Source organism: Equus quagga, chromosome 6 (assembly GCF_021613505.1).
Source record: "Equus quagga isolate Etosha38 chromosome 6, UCLA_HA_Equagga_1.0, whole genome shotgun sequence".
Taxonomy (NCBI): domain Eukaryota; kingdom Metazoa; phylum Chordata; class Mammalia; order Perissodactyla; family Equidae; genus Equus; species Equus quagga.
This window is the reverse complement of record NC_060272.1, coordinates 118,802,263-118,819,154: the sequence shown is the minus strand read 5'-3', so window position 1 is coordinate 118,819,154 and position 16,892 is coordinate 118,802,263. Positions and strand designations below refer to the sequence as shown.

Here is a 16,892-nt window from a genome sequence, read left to right as displayed (position 1 = left end):
CCTTTTTGTTTTCAGCAAGAATAACTTTTTCCTTCTGCATCATTCAAAATTATTTAATGGTAGGAATAATATTTATATGCATTGCATTAACCACATTTAGCAATGTAAAAAGTTAACAGACTGATGTCTAAAGTAATGTTATAATCACTAAAATGCCTCAGGAACATATTAAAATGGATCTTGGCCACAGACAATATCAAGAGTGCCGAGGCGCACCACAGGCATCTTTTTTAAAGCCTGTTTTGTAATAAGCAGAGAAAGTGATGGTGCTAAATCATGGTTCCCTACCCCATTTGCCTCTCAGCCTCTCTGTCTCTGGTGCTGGGCCTCAGAAATCAATTTCACACACGGCTGCTATCAGCATTCTTTAAGCTATTAAGACGAAAGCACTCTCTCCTCTTTTTATTAAAACCAAGCTCACTTTTATCTCACAGCTCCCGCTTTGTGTTCTCCTGCCTTTACTTTGCACTTTGTCCGTGGTGGGAGTGAAACTGTCTCCTGCCTCCTTTCCTTTCACTTCTAAACTTCTGGAAAGGCTAATCCACATGCACTGCACCCACTTCCTCAATAACCCCAAATTCCTTAATGCTTTGCAATCTGGCTTCTGCCCTAAGACATGAGTGAGGTGGCTCCCCTGAAATTCATCAGAATTCTGTAATCCACCACATCCTATGACCTTCTCTCAGGCCTTGCTGTGGGAGATGCTCCCCTGGCTTCTCTGGCAGTCACTACTGGCCTGTTGCTCCCTGCCTTTTCTTACTCACCCTGACTAATAAATGCTGGAATCCTCAAGGTTCTTTCCTTGGGCCCCTGTTCTTCTCTCTACTCTCCCTTTCATCTTAGCCACTTCCCCTTTATTGAACTCTTCCCTTTGTAGATGATATACAAAAACATCTTTATTCCAATCTCCAGGCTTCTATTTCCACTTACCTGGATGCCTTGTTAGTATCTCAAACTCAACATGTCCAAACCAAACTCATTACTTGGGTCCCCAATCCTTTAGCAGATGTTCTGCTGAACAGTTCTAAATATATAAACATTTCTATAAAACATTTCCCCTCCCTCCAATCACTCTGTCCTCTACCCCAACCCACCCCATCCATCTACCCACACACATACCCTAACAACTGCCTGGACTATATGTTTTACTTCTGCAATGTATCTCCTTTCTGTTCCCTCTTTTCCGTTCCATCTGCTGATGCCCTAAATCGAACTCTTCTTCTGTCAGCTATGTGATACACAGCTGGTGTCGCCATCTGCTTCTACTTCTGGCCAGGTCAGTTCTTCTGGATTATGGCTCTCAGGGTGTCACAGAAGTTGCAGATAAGGTTGGACTGGTGGCCTGGGACAGGGCCTTGAGTTCCAGCTGAGGAACCGGCCCTTGGGTAGACTGACAGCTGGAGCCAATGATGGCTTTCGAGCAGGGCAGGATAGGATGGGAGTTTTACAGTTTTCAAAGTACTTAACATATTCATTTAATCCTCATTATATCCCACGAGGCATCACAGGTTTATGGGCATTTTAGAAAAAAGGGACTACTAAAGCTGAGGGATGGAGAGTTGCTCTAAAAAGGACAAGAGAGAAATCCCCTTACAACCACCTCCCCAGTAGATAAGAGGAACTTAGAATCTCTTTAGGTCTAATTAAGTAAGTAGGATAAGGATGGATAAGAGTGAGTAACTCATCCGGACAGGAATTAAACTTGGCTGTCTGAGGAAAGCAGGGAAAATCAGACCAAATACTGAATCTAACGCAAGGGCCTTCCAGGAAAAGAAAAGCAGGGAAAATCAGACCAAATACTGAATCTAACGCAAGGGCCTTCCAGGAAAAGAAAAATAGAAGATTAGATGACTAGTATAAGCAGAAGACTGGATACCCTCAGAGTGTCTGTTTTGTTTGATTTTGTTTCTTCAAATCAGACTCGGAGAGGTTCTAATTTCTATCTTGCACAAAATGTGCATGGTTACTATTTTTTAATAAAAAGTTTATACATTTAAATGGCTGGTAGCTTATACTTCAGATTACACTGCATCTTACTAACTGGAAGAGTTCCTGGTTCCTTTGTGCAGGCTCCCTAACACAATAGGATAATCATCTTCACACTATTCATCGTAATCCTCCCTCTCTCTTTTTCTCTCTTCCTCTGTCTCTCTCACACACACATGTATTTGCAGGTTACAAAGCACATTCACATTCAACTACATGAGATATTGGAACTGGTATAGTATCCTTATTTTAGGGAAAAGGGGCTCATAAGTTATTTTGTTTTCTTTTTTTTTTTGAGGTGGGGAGAGTTCCAGAAGCGACTTCAAAGTTAAGAGACAACGACAAATTTCCTAACAGGTGAGAGGTGTTTAGAACCTTTTAAATATTCAGTTAGATCAGCAGTTATCAACTCTGGCTACACGTTCAAATTACCTGGGAACTCAAGAAAAATTGCCAGGGGCTGGCCCCGTGGCATAGTGGTTCACAGGTTCGGATCCCCAGTGCTGACCTACACCCCTCGTCAGCCACGCTGTGGCAGTGACCCACATATAAAGTAGAGGAAGACTGGCATAGATGTTAGCTCAGGGCTAGTCTTCCTCAGCAAAAAAAAAAAGCCCATGTCTGGGCCTCTCCCCAGACCACCTGAATCTGAATCTTTTGGGGGAGAGAGGCTGGTGGCTTCCAGACAGTTTCAATTCTGAATTCCAATGGTGATTTTGATGCAGAGGAGGGTTAGAACCCTGAATTAGACAAGCATTTGTGAGTGAACTCACAGCGTGACTTTCTTGAATCAAGCTTTATCTTTATTCTGTTTTATACTCCTTGGCTTTAACGGACTCCAGAACCCTATCCCCCTTACCCCCGCCAGTTAAAAAAAGAATCCTATTTTTCTTCTCAGCCCTTCTTTGAGATTGCATAGGAGACTTTAGTTACCAGGCAAAGCTGTCAGCTGCCTTGAATCCAGGAAAAGATAAGAGATTGGTTTCTGGGAATGAGATAGAAGAATGTCAGCCTTGTAGGAAGGGAGGAATAATAACTGCTGGTGTTTATTAGGCACTTGCGACATGCATGAGGTATTGTGCTAAGTATGTTGCATGAGTCGTTTTATTAAATTTCACAATAATCCTTTGAGGTAGATGGTATTGTTGGTCCCTGTTTTGCAGACAAGGAAACTGAGACACAGAAAACAATGGAAAGGTTGCACTGGTGAAGCCAGGATTTGAGTCCAGGTAGTCCAGCTCAAGATTTCCTGCTCTTAACAACTCACCATGGTTCTCAATAATCATCTGCAGAGCTAATAAAGCACACAGAGGCTTAGGCTCTTGAATAGGACCTGGACCGTCATAATTTCAGCAAGTGTTCAGCTGATTCTGATATTGACCGTAGATAGGGAACTACGACATTACACTATATGGCCTACAGATAAGAAAACTGAGGCACATATAGATTAAGAAGAAAAGAGGCTGTAGGCAAGGGGGCTTTGCCCTTATTATGGGACAGAAGTAAGGTAAGCTCAAGGTACAAACTCTCAATGTCTCAGATTGGCAAGCAAAGACAGGAAGAATCTGCATCAGAGGATGGTGAATGGGAAGAGGGAGGGAGGGAGAGGGGGAGCCCATAATCATATTTCTGCAGCTGAATCTCAAGCCTAGCTTTGCTCCCATCAGTTAGATATTGGAAAGACCCTAGTCACTATTCCAGTGAATTCAAGATGCTATAGGTTGAAGTCACATTATTTTATGTACCATTAAGAATTAAAAAGAGCCACCCATTAAACTGTGACCTGCTATCAATTATTAAGACTCATCCAAGTTTCTAAAATCAGAAAAACATTGTGTATCTTAGGATTGATGAAATATGGTGCAAGCAGTGAACTCTAGTGAACTTGGTTCTGAAACTGTGGAAATCACTCAGCACATTAGGAAGGCTCCTGCTGACAGAATCCAAATAACATAGTTCCAAAAACATGGAAAATAGTCTGTACTGCATATTTTAACACAGTTTGTTTGCTATAAGACCTGAATACACATACACTAAAAGTAGAGGAATGCACACCACCCTTAGGTTTTGATACTCTTATTTCTTATCTGCAAAATGGGTTGTGGGAAGGCTTACCCGAGATAACAGATAGAAACAAATAGCACAGTACTTGGCACATAGGAAGAAACTGAAAATCACATTTTTTTCCCTTTGCTATATCTGAAGAGATTTTTATGTTGTTTGCCATCAGTTTTGGGGAAGGAGGGAGGAAAATAAAAGGGATCGATGTCCAAAATTAGAATGAAAGTCAGAAGGACCATAGGATTTAAAACATGAATACTTGTTTGATGCTGTTCCAAGGCAAATCTACTTTATGAGGTGAGGCCAAGCTATAATCAATTTTGTACTAACATTGAGAAAAGAGCTGTGTGCATGTGGGAGGCTATTCATAATTAGGGGGAGAAGAAATTATATACCCACAGGATTCCAATGCCTGATTAAAAATCTGACACCTTAGCAATTGGATTCATAAAGAGAAAATATAAAGAATTTATGTGACATTTAACTCACACTTTCTTTAATAAAACCTGTAGGTTATTTTTTCAGTCACATTATATTTTTAGTATAAAATGATGAATTTATGCATTTCAGATATGGCTTGATAATTTTCTGAAGACCACAGTTAATATTTAATCAGGGTAGATAATTTAAAATTAGACCCTTAACGCTGCGTCTTTTACTGGAGTTTCATCGGCTTTCATCTGGTTTTCAAACACATGTGGAGCCCATATTAGATATTGTAAAGAGCTGCAAGAATTAAGGCAAAAATATTTGCTGGCTTCCCATGGAAAGATTCATAACTGTGACATGAATCTGAAGAGTAGAATAGGGCACTGTTTGGTGAGAAAACAGATAGATAAATAACCACACACAGGAAAATACTGCAGCCTCTGACTCCAATAATTATCCCAAGGTAGAAAAATGACTCCATGTTATGGGCTTTGTGTTATGTGAGGGCCATAAAGCTTTCAAAAAGTGCAAGAGTGCCCTTTGAAATAGGCTCTATTTATTTTGAAAGGTTCACTGAGAGCGAATAAAGGATTAAGTCACAACTGTGTGGCAATCTCTTTAGAAAGGTTGGGCCCGGATTCACACTTTCCTGAGTGACAGAAAGTTCTCTACTTTTTAGGATACTGACACATTTGTTGTTCCTGAAGGTCTCCCATAATTTGGGGAAAACAATCTCTGCTGTAGGTTACAATTTTGAACAGGGAGGCCTGGAATAAAATTATTCACTCTTTCACACATTCATTCAGCACACATCTGAGCTCCTACTCAGTGCCAGGCTGCAGGCTGTCTACTAGACAGTAGGACCTGGAGAGCCCTAGCACACAGCTGGTGCTTTAAGAGCTCTGAGGCCTCAAGATGTAAGGCAAAGGGAGGCCACAGGGGTTTTTCCTGCCCTGTATGTAGCCACACAACCAGACTCTTTCCCCTCTTTTCACCACTGCTGCTGCCTTCATGATCTCTCACTAGGAGAGGAGCAATAATCTTCTAACTGGCCTTTTGGTCTCCATTCTCCAGGCTTCTCCACTCCATGTGGCCACCACAGATGTCTTTCTAAAACACAAACGTGGGTCGAAGCTCCTGGGCATGGCATGCAAGGCCCTGCATGAGCTGGCTGTGCTCTAGCAATTGAGATTTACTCACTAATCCAGTAACTCACCTTCCTTTTCCTTCCTCTGTGCCTCTGCCCATGCAGGTCCCTCTGCCTGGAATGCCCCCTTTCCCTTCTTTGTCTGCCTGGTGAACTTCCATTGACCCCATAAGACTCACTTTAGATATCCCTTCTTTTGAATCACCCTCACTGACCCACCTCAAAGCTGAGTTTCACTCTGCCTAGCACAGAGCCTGGGGCACTGCAGACAACAAATGCCAGATCCTTCTCCTGTGTCCTTCTTTGTGCTGCCCCAGCACCTTATATCCTCCAGTGGGTCTCTGTCTTATCTTCTTGAAACTTTCTCTAGAATCTGTGAGTTTCCAGCGGGGTATGACTATGTCTTGGTTATCTTTGTGGCCCAAGGAAAGTGTCTGGCATAGAGCAAGCCAGTCCATGACAAAGTTTTTACTGATAGAAGAAGAAATAAAGAGAAAAGTAAGGACACTGGTGAGTTCCCCGCAAAGCTAAACGTGTTTAGTCAGATTTTCTTCTGAAATTATGTACATGGAATTTTTGGCTTATTCAAATAACCTTTCATTTCTTGCACCAGTGAAACAAAATGGCAGAGTTGGTACAAAAAATGAACTCTGCCTTGATTCAAATTCTGCACTCTGCCACTACTAGCTGAGCGACCTGAAGCACGTTATATAACTTCTCTGTGCCTCAGTTTCCTCATCTGTAAAATGGGAAAAATTATTGTAACTACTCTATAAGATTGTTATGAGCATTAGATAGATATATGTAAAGTACTTCTCACATTGAAGCAAGCACTCTCTTTTCATTTATGAAACTAAGGTGATGGAAGTTTATTTTATTAATGTCTCTACTTGACAAAATAAAAAATTAGAAATGTTGTCTCTGTTTTCCATACTTCCTACCTACCTGTAAACACATCCTTATATACTTATGAATTTTTAATGGTCTATAAAATCCAAAAGTCTGGGAATCGCTGCTTTCAATAATCAAGAACTCTTAAAGTGGACATAAACCATTGGATGGGTTTCTTAAAATCAAGATCCTGGAGTCGATAGGCAAAACAGTCCCACTGAGGTGAGTGCAGCTCCACCAAACTGCAGCTAGCAAAGTGGAACGGCCAAGGTTAGGAATGCCTGCCTTGGATTAAAGAGGTTGGGGCTGGTAATAGGGACGTGGCAGAGGTGTTGGAAAATCTCCTGCCAGAGAGCTGAGAACATGCTGACTGGTCACCAGGGTGATGCCCAAAGATTTGTAACGTTCCTGTAGACAAATGGTTTCCACAGAGCAAGCTAAACCTTTTGAGAAAAAACCTACTCTCATTAGTGTTCTATATGCCACTGATTGGCCTTTTATTCACTTGAACGAGGGGCTGGTCTAAAGGTTTCACTACTTAAGCATAGGTCTAAGATGGAAAAGACAGGTGTTTACGTAGCAAATAAACCCAGAGACAAAGTAATACACTCATTAAGCTTAGGTTTCAGTACTGCTAAAAAAGAAGATTCCAGGAAAAAAAAGAGGCATAACTCAAAGAAGTGACCTTAAATATAAATCTTTAGAGTTTTAGAGTTTTTCTAACACATTCTTTCTTGAATTACTATAAATAATGAATTAGTGTGTCTATTTCTTTAGGCAGAGACCCCCTTACATCAGCAATAGTTAAATATACAGTTTAAAGAAAATAATATCATGACAGCAACACGAAACCAATGGAAAGTACTGGCTAATTAATTCCTGTCCTTCCCCCCACCCCATCTCAAATCTTTTCTCAAAGTATATGATGGAAAACCCATCTTTAGAACCATGTCTGCTTTATTCAACACGGTATACCCAGTACCTACCTAGCACAGTGCCTGATATACAGCAGGCTCTCAATGAATATGCCATATTGCACTGAAGGAAAAGGAGGGAAGCTAGCACTTCTTGGAGACCTACTATGTGCAAGGTCCCGCATGAAGTTCACATTTTCACATATCCATCACCAAATTTTTCACAGTTTTCATTGATATGGAAAGCAAGAGAAATGAAGCTTGTTGATATGACGCAGGTCCAGAGCGAGAGACAAGCTTTATGGACCTCAGTCCCCTCTTCCTGCCAATGTTTACAAAAGAACTATGATCACTGAGTTTTAACTAAACATGATTTTCCAGCAGCTTCATTGGTTCTTTGGTTTCTTCTGCATGCGATACTACAACATTTCAACTTCTCTCTACCAAGGCCAGCTCAGCTGGTTCTTGTTTAAAGGTCCTGAGAGGCCACACAGTATAATAGAAAGAGAATGAATTCTTTCTTGAAGGAATATGGACTCAAAGGAAAGGGATCCAGATTCCAGGATCTGGATCCTACCTATTTCGTGTTCCTGGGAAATATGTCTCAAATATCTTTGTATTTTAAATTCAATTATCAGCAAAATGAAAGGGCTAGAATAGGCAATGAATTCATTTACTCAAACAACAAACTTACACTGAACACTTTGTGTATATCAAACTCTTTGCTTCATGGATATAAAGATATCCAGGACAAAATAAAACCAAACGCCTGCCTTCAAAGAGATCCCAGTCTAATGGGGTCACATTTTATGCCATCTCAAAAGTTCCTCTTAGTTCTAAAAGCTATGAATATACATGCAGTGAGTCCAAATGTCAATTAAACTAACTCTATAACAGTAATTTCAAAGCATGTTTGTTATCTCAGACCAGCTACAAGCCCCAAAGTAAAAGTGTGTGGCAGATTAGAGAAATTATGTTAGGTCTCAATGACAAATGGTTATAACAACTATGATGAAAAAACAGACTATTTCTAAAAAACTTTCCTCTAAATCCCACTTCAGCACCTGAACAGTAGGAGTTCTTATTATTTCCATTACCCTTTTTCATTTCTGGTTGTATTGATGAAATACAATATTTGACCAATACTCTGGAAGACTTCAAATGGTGACTGAGATTATAATTGGCAAAGTAGACACCCTACCATATTTTACTAGAGAACAAAGTGAAGTGTATTCATTTTATTGGACACTTGGAAATTATAGGTTGCTCATAATTTCCTATCTCATTTCGTTAGTGCTCTTGGAATTTTTGTCAGTTTATCTTAGGTTATCATACTCGCTCTCTCCTTTGTCCCAACATTTATGCCAACAGACTGAATTGACAGAGAAAGTCCCCGGACAAAAATTGAAGGGGAAAATACCCAAAGCTTTAGTTGGAGAATGGCAGAAGCTTTGGAAAAAAATCTGAAAAAGCAATGAAGATGAAAATGGAAACTCTGTGAAAATTAATGTAGTGTAGAATTGGCGAACATACCACTTATTTCTTTAAACAAATAGAAGAAAGAACCCGCTTATGAGGTGCACCCAAATAATTCACAGGTGGTGAAACTATTAGAGTCCTGCAATTTCTTGCCTCTGAAGTGGAATAAATCTCCTCTATTATAAATGGAGTATGCTCACACATGTGATTTTTCTGCTATTCTTTTTATTATAACTGTCCTCCTTCCCATGCACAAAGCCTTTTTGGTTTTATTGTAATTAATTTAATAAGAATTTTAGAGAAAAATCTAGTGAGGAAGGGAGATGCAAGCTACTATGGTAATAGCACTTACAGACATATAATTCCAAATGGAGTGTGCTTGGTTTTTGCACTGATTTGGGTTATTACAAAGTAAGCACAATATAGTAGAAACTACATAAGATTGAAGTCTGTCAGCATGATACACCAGTGAGTGTGGGGCAGATGAATACTCCCTGGACACTGGTCACACATCTTTAATGGTGATTCTCCCAATGATAAGAATTTGCTTTGAAAAGAGCTTTTCCTTAAGAATTTATCTCAACTAAGAAATAGTTCCAGTATGTTCTGCCACACAAATTGATATTCTGAACTACGGACACTGGAAAAAGTTGTTGTTCATTGTGTGGATGTATATGTTTAAGAAAGAGAGAGAAAAACAAAATATACTTCTACTCTTTGGAATTTATTAGGTTACTGACTTGGTCTTACCAAAACCAGAATTAGTGGAATGCTTCACATGTGAGATGGATGTTCCCGTTTTCCCTTCTTACTTGTACTTCACTCTCTTTTCACCTTTTCTTGCCAAGTCGGTCTTACTCATCCATTTATCCAACAACATTTACTGAGATCCAATTACCAGGTATTCTGATAAAGGTAGGAATAAAAGTCATTCCTTCTGCTGTCACCCACAACGATGTGGAGTAGACAGACAGGTAAGTACAGTATGAGAAGCACAATGACAGACATCAATGCAAGGTAGCACAAGAAATTACATTTAATAACATTGTAGAGATTACAAGTAATTATTTATGCCTCTGAGAAATAATTACAAAATGCTAACTATGCACGTAACTATACATTGGCGGAATGTGGGGTGGGGGTAATCAAACAGAAGTTACGGTATTTCTCCTAAAGAAGGTGACAATAATTAATGAGATAAGATTTATGTCTATGACTGAAATAGAGACCATTAGTAAATACAGGAAAACATTCAAACTGATTTATAAATACTGAGCCTCTGGAAATATAAAAAATAAAAAGCCAAAGGTCACTGTTGGCTGTGGACTACAGCCATTGGGACGTCTTCTTGACGTGACCAGAATACTTCTAACTGCCCTACATGCGGGTGCTCCAGTCAGCAAAGCCCCCGGGAGGGGAAACTAGAACAGTTAAGCTTTATTCAATGTAGGTTTTAATCTTGAAGTTCGGGAATTGGGGAGATTTAGTCATTTATTTTTGAGCTCATGGAAAGAAGGGGTTGATAGCAACAGCTTACCCCAGTTAGCAGGCAGGCTCCCCGCACAGCTGTGCTGGCCTATGTCAATTAGGATCCTTTAGGACTTACATCACCCCTGGTATGCCAGTCCTAAGCCGCTCATGAGCCAGTACTGCCAATCAAGCCAAAATTCAACCACATGGTGTGGTTTTTATGCTATAGACAGAAAATGACATGAACTTGTCTCATTCTGGTGCAAACACAAAGTTTGAAGCCTGCTCTCTAGAAGAGGAAAATTAGTAAAAATAGCAAGACTGTAAGACTTGATTTAGACACATTTTCCTGTGATTATCTCAACACACTTACCAGTAGATTATTCATGATGATTCAAGGAATGCTCTCACACAAGAAAAGACTATTGGGCTGCATGCTATGAAGAGGTCACTTCTGGGTCACTCTACTCATGAGACCACAAGAAACTAGAATATGCATAATGAGGGAAGGGTAGAAAGAAACTTAAATAACTAGACCTGGAATCTAAAATAGAAACATGAAAAGCAGAGCTGCCACTTGACCAAAGAAACTGGACTATATATATAAAAGCAGGAAACATCAAATAAGTGGAGAATTGGAGAACCATGTGATAGTCTCTATAAGTCCTTTCCTTGCTTAATGTAGTTCACAGTTACGATGCTGGTATAGACAAGGCACTCCCCCAGGTGCAGCAGGAAACGCAGAATTCAGAGGACACTGTATTTTCCCTGAAAGAATTTAAAATTCTACTTTGATTAAGCCATAATAAAGGGGAGAACCAAAACACCAGACCAGGTCTCATCCAAGTATAATTCCCATGAAAAATACACCAACATAAACTGGGTTAAAAAAAAATGAGCAGCAAGGACAGGGGTTAACTACACTTTGGTGGTTAAAATTACACAGACCCTGACTTTAATTTTGTCATTAGGATATAAGAATGAATTTTGTACAGCTCCTAAGGTTGAGTAATAGTGTGCTGGAGGATTGCTTTCTACTTTATTCATACATATCAGGAGAGGGAAATCACCATGTATTAACACTCATATAAATGCACAAACACATTGATTTAGTCACTTTTTCTCATTCTCTCAAAAATCTTCAATATCCATGCAGTCTTTCAAGGAAAAAAATCTTTCCTGGTGTAACAGAATTCTTTTGTAGTTCACTAGTGACCACTATTGGACATACTTCCCATAACTTATATGAAGCGATAGAACTGATTCACATGAAAATAATAACAGGGGCCAGAAAGTGGTCCTGAACAGACTGAAACACTAAAAACAGGAGCCTTCTAAAAGAGAAATGTAGCTGACCATGTCTAGATCAGAAACTTCACAAAAACATGAAGAAAATAATGCTTAGGCTTCACTATGTTCTGCAGACTTAGATGAAAAATCCTTAAGCTTGATTTAAAGACAATCTAGGCATGAGAATAAGACATAGATATACAGTGAATAGTTATAGGAAGATGCTTGCATACATCCCCTCCCCCCTCACACACACACTTACAGGAACAGGCCAAAATCTGCTGTAAATAAGGGATTTAACATTCATTCCACAAGCTAATGGTGCTTCTCGCCATCCAAGATAGATCCACTTAGATAATAGCACAGGAAAGTGCCAGAGAGAATGAAGGGAATGGGCTATTGTGTTTGACTAGTTTCCACGTATAAATTAGAGCAGAGAAGAAAAAGAAATTCAACAGAAAAACACATGTACTTTATTATAATTCTGAGTGTTACTCTTGCAACTCCCACAATAGCAGGCGAAAGAGCTTAAAACCACTTAAAAGAAACAAAAAGCAAATGTAAATTTGATTAAATGCCTTTCTGACAAGAAGCGGTTTGACTTCAAGTTTGGATGGACACCTATGTCAATGGCCGGTCATGGGTTTCGCCACATTCCTTTTGAGCTAAACAACTGGGACAAAGGAAGAAGAACGAAAAAGGGTAGCAGGGTGGGAAGATGGGGGAGGTAGGGTTATGTGTCTTAATTTGACCAGAATATCAGGATGAAATCTCTTGTTAGGTATTACTGTCATTATTGTGTCCAGAGTGAAAAAGAAATCCATGAGCTTTGCGTGAAAATGTGGGTGGTAACCTAAAATAGATACAGAAGACACAGGGACCTCATTCTCTCAGGAACAATGCTCCAAAGGGAAAGGACTTTGACAAAGCTGAGGGTGAACGACATTCAATATTTGCACACATTCAAGAACCAAGTCACGATACAGATGATTCAGCTGTCAGTGATATGAAGGCTATTTTGAAGCAGAAACTAGGCTTGCCACCAAACACACAGGATGTTTTCCAATTAAGCTGAAGCGTTCCTTAAAAATTGCTGAAATTAATTCTAAGCGCAGACAGCCTCTTGTAACATGTAAAAGAATCACAGGAAAACAATCCACCCAGCTCAATTTCTCTACCCAGACTGAAGGTTAAGCTGGCAAGGTCACACTTCTAGTTCTAAGCCAACTACTGATCAGGCAAAGGTCACTTTCTCTTAGGCCAATAATTTAATTTTGGCCACAAAACCAAAGGGGGCAGTTAATGAGCAAGTGCAACAAGTGCCCATAATCTTGGACATAACTTTAATGGCCAAGATGATGTGAAAAGCTTAAATATCTCCCACAAAGACTACAGACCAAGCCAGACCATTGCTTCTGTCACTGCTAAACATTTAACAACCATCCTACAAGGCAAACAAGTCGTTTTCTTTCCATTTTTTTTAACCTTTGGGTTCAAATATAAGCTTGTTTCCCTATCTGTAAAATGGGCTTAAAAATGCCTTATTTTCAAGGTTATGGTGAGGATTCATTGGGTTGCTTTTCAAACAACTGGCCTAGTGTTTTGCACATTCAGACACACAATACATGGCAGGTATTTCCTAATGCTGTTACTACTCTGCGCAGGGATGCACAGAGGCGCTCCCTGGTCAGTTCTCTTCCAGCATAACTCTCAGAATCCGGATTCATTTAAATGCAGACATAAAACAAACCTGGGTTTGATTTCATTTTACCCTCATAATACAATTATCGTAATTTAAACAAAATATGTTTTATGTTTTATATCTGAAATAAGCAAACTCTCCTTTTTTTCCATGTAAGTTGAATTATATGCTCAAATATATAGGTGACTATTCGAGATATCAAAGAGGGATATAATGCATTTATCAAATGAGCAGCAAAACAATATACTCCTGAAGGAAAGTTTTTCCAAAATATAATGAGATCATACTTGCATATGAAGATACCAAAAAAGGAATGTGTACTGGTAATTTGCTTTATGATGCAATTAAATGGGAAAAATAACACACACTTTAAAAAAATCACAAAGAAGGAAATACAAGGCAAACTAATGGTGTGTATATAAGTAACACGTCCCATATGGAAAAAATGAGACACCTTTCATAAATTGCTTGCTCCACTAGTCATAAAGCACACCTAAAAATTCTGCTTTTTATATTCCTCAGAACAGCTAAAACTTACAGTCCATTCATGCTCAAAATTCAGTTTGCCTTTAAACTTCTGTGAAAACTTGAAAATATGTTTCTATATTTACAACCTTTGCAATGCAGCATTGTGATTTCTTGGTGACAATGATGCAAATAAAAAGTGGAAATGTATAAAATATTTAATCACTGTCTGATTACTCTATCTGATGAATCTTCTTGGAGTTTTTCAATTTGTACCAAATGCCTCGTTTCTCTTCTTCAAAAATTATAGTGCAGGTCAAATTTTTCAGAGTCTAATCAGAACAAAACATTCCTTTACCATCAACAAATCAGTGCAACCTACATATTCTTTGCATTTTTACCTCATTCCCTTCTTGCCTTGTTACCTTCTGAGGAAGTTCTGGCATGCCATAGATGTGACAGAGAGAGCTACAATCACGTTTGTTTGGAGTCAGTGTGCAAATTTTGGAATCAAACCTTCAGATGAGGTTTGCTAAGCTCCCTGCCCAGAACACTCTGGTTTAAAAAAATGTGCATTGCTATTAATATTTTGAGTGTAGATTTTTTTTGGACAGTAAATGTTCATTTTCTGCCCATAAAACCAAGTATGAGTCACAACGGAACATTTCCTTTGAGTCAAAAATGCAGTGTGTGCTGATGTTCAAGAGCAGAGCATCTTATCACTGTGACTGTGGAAAGCAGTCCTACAAAAGTCATCATTTTCTTCTTCAAAAGCAGATCTGAGATCAAAGACTGTAATCGTCAATTCATAAATACTAGCATTAACTTGTATCTATGGATGACTCGTAGTCATTATGAGCTATAATCTGGGTTGGCTGCAGAGAGGCTCTCATTCCCCTTTTACCTGGTTCCGTAGCACATGTGCGCAGAGCGAGAAGAATTCATAAAAGACAGTGGGAAAAGCCCCTCACAGCCCTTCCTTCAAAAAATTCCAGGAACACCACAGTGAGTTTGATTTCAGGATGCCTGTTACCCAAATTCCAAGCATACACACCACCATTTATACAGTCCTCAGCTCACAACGTCTATGCAGTATATCCCAAAGTTATGTCTCAGTATTAATATATACCTCTAACTAATTCCACAAAGTCTTGCAGACTTCATTATGCTTGGGAAGTTGGGGTGAAAGTTCTGAAAGAAGTTTTTTTTTTTAAGTCGTGTCAATTATTTTACCTGGCATTTGAAGATAAAGATACACGCACACACATACACACCACCTCAGCAGCACCCAGACTCAATGGCAATAGCAACGTATTGAAATGAAAAAGGCATTTACCAGGAGCAGGAAAGCCAGAAAGAGGAGCGGTGTGCCAGGAGTTGCCCGACGGCAGCATTCCATGCTTGGATCCTTGCCGGAATCCGAATCGGACACTGAATAAGCTGCTAAGTGCTCCTCTGCTTGCTGTCACCTCCAGTCCTGGTGCTAACACTCCAGCCCTGCCTATCAGCTTCCATCAGCCCCGCTCACATTTCCTGACCGAGGGGTGGGTGGGTGGGTGGATGGGTGGGGGGTAAGCTGAATGGAATCTCTCTCGGAGCAGGCAGCCAGCCAATCAGGCTCCTGCTAATCAGACATGCTGAATAACAAAGCCGGGGGACAGAGAAAGCGTAACAGCGCGAGCGAAAAAGGGGAAAAGGACGAAAAAGAAAGGAGAGCAGAGCGCGCGCCGCAGAGCAAGGAGGGAACTGCAAAAGATGCAGAATTGCAAAAGATGAGGCAAAGCCCTGTGCTTTTAACTAACCTGGTTAGTTCTTTGTGAGACACATTTCTATTTGCCGTTTGCTTGTGCTGGTGCCTGTTGCTTTGTAAAATACAGTAGCTCCCTGAGACTCTGTATTGTTCCATTCAGAAGAGAAACTTAATCCCTGTCAATATATAACATATGCCGTAGAGGGAAAGAACCATAGAGAAAAACTGACTTAGTGTGCCCTTTAAACGTGTTGCATACAACTGCTTTACTCCTTTTCCATAAAGTTCTTCTTTATTTTCCCCCCTTGACTCGGAAAAGGGAGACTATGTAAGTTTTTTAAAGTTCCTCGCTAAACCAAGTATTGGCATAAGTCACTTTGTGTATTCATGACTTGATCTGTAAATTTAAAAAAGCACATTGCTTCTTTGTAAAGTGACAATTTAAAACATCCAAGGTTTACTAATGCTGAAGGCACAATTGGAAATTTAGATCCCCAAGTGTAAAACGAAGCCCTTAACAAAGACTCTGGGATGAGTGGGGCTGAAATTTGGGGTTAAGGAACAGACTGGTTTTGACACATTGCCAACTCTCAACTCTCTGCTTTAACAGGGAGAGGAAAAGAAAGGATGAATTAAATCCTCGGTTAATCCCCAAACCTTTTAACCAACAGTTTCACCCTCCTCCTTATCCTCGTCTTTTATTGGAGCCATTATAACGCAGCAGAAAAGGCTGAAGTGAGTTTTATCTCCTTTTCCCTTCTCCTGTTGCAAGAAGGTTGGACGAGGAGATGACCTTCGAGGTCCAGTCCAGCCCTGGAGGAAGTGCTAATGAGCAGTGAAATGACGACAGGACCAGTAACAGCAAAGAGAAGGTCAGGAAGCTTCTCAGTCTGGTTAATCCACCAGCAAGAAAGATTTGACTCTACCACAAGAGGATTTTATTACAGTTTTAGAAAAGTGTCAAGTGTCAAACAAGGACGTCTTTCTTCTTATCTGCTACGGAAATCATTGAGTTTTTGAAAGAATGAAATAGCAAACTTGGCATTACATTTCCATAGGTGTGTCACCAGGAAGTTTTTCCTTTGTAGATCTCCTGATAGCCCAGGAATATTTATGGTGGAGGTAGAAGACATTCAGAATTAATATTCTTTTCTTTCATTACCAAAAAATACCAACAAGAGGCATGAAACACAAATATGGAAAAGCTGATCAAGCCATAATAGGCATGTGAATACAAGCAGGTCTGCCTATACACACACCTGCAGTTTTGCTTTTTAAAAAGGTGAAGAAAAGCAGGTTGCTCAGCTT

At 39.7% G+C, this 16,892-nt stretch overlaps 1 protein-coding gene across 3 annotated transcripts in view; it reads right to left on the bottom strand.

Moving 5' to 3' along the window:
* The window catches only part of ADAMTSL1 (ADAMTS like 1), a 362,288-nt gene extending 346,965 nt beyond the window's left edge, over positions 1 to 15,323 (bottom strand). For all 3 annotated transcript variants that reach the window (XR_006889167.1, XR_006889168.1, XM_046664981.1), the window contains exon 1: positions 15,171 to 15,323. Coding sequence is in view for 1 of the 3 variants with exons in the window: in XM_046664981.1 (XP_046520937.1) it covers positions 15,171 to 15,233 (63 nt within the window). In the remaining 2 variants the exon portion in view is untranslated. The remainder of the gene's footprint in view (positions 1 to 15,170) is intronic.
* Between the last annotated feature and the right edge of the window lie 1,569 nt (positions 15,324 to 16,892).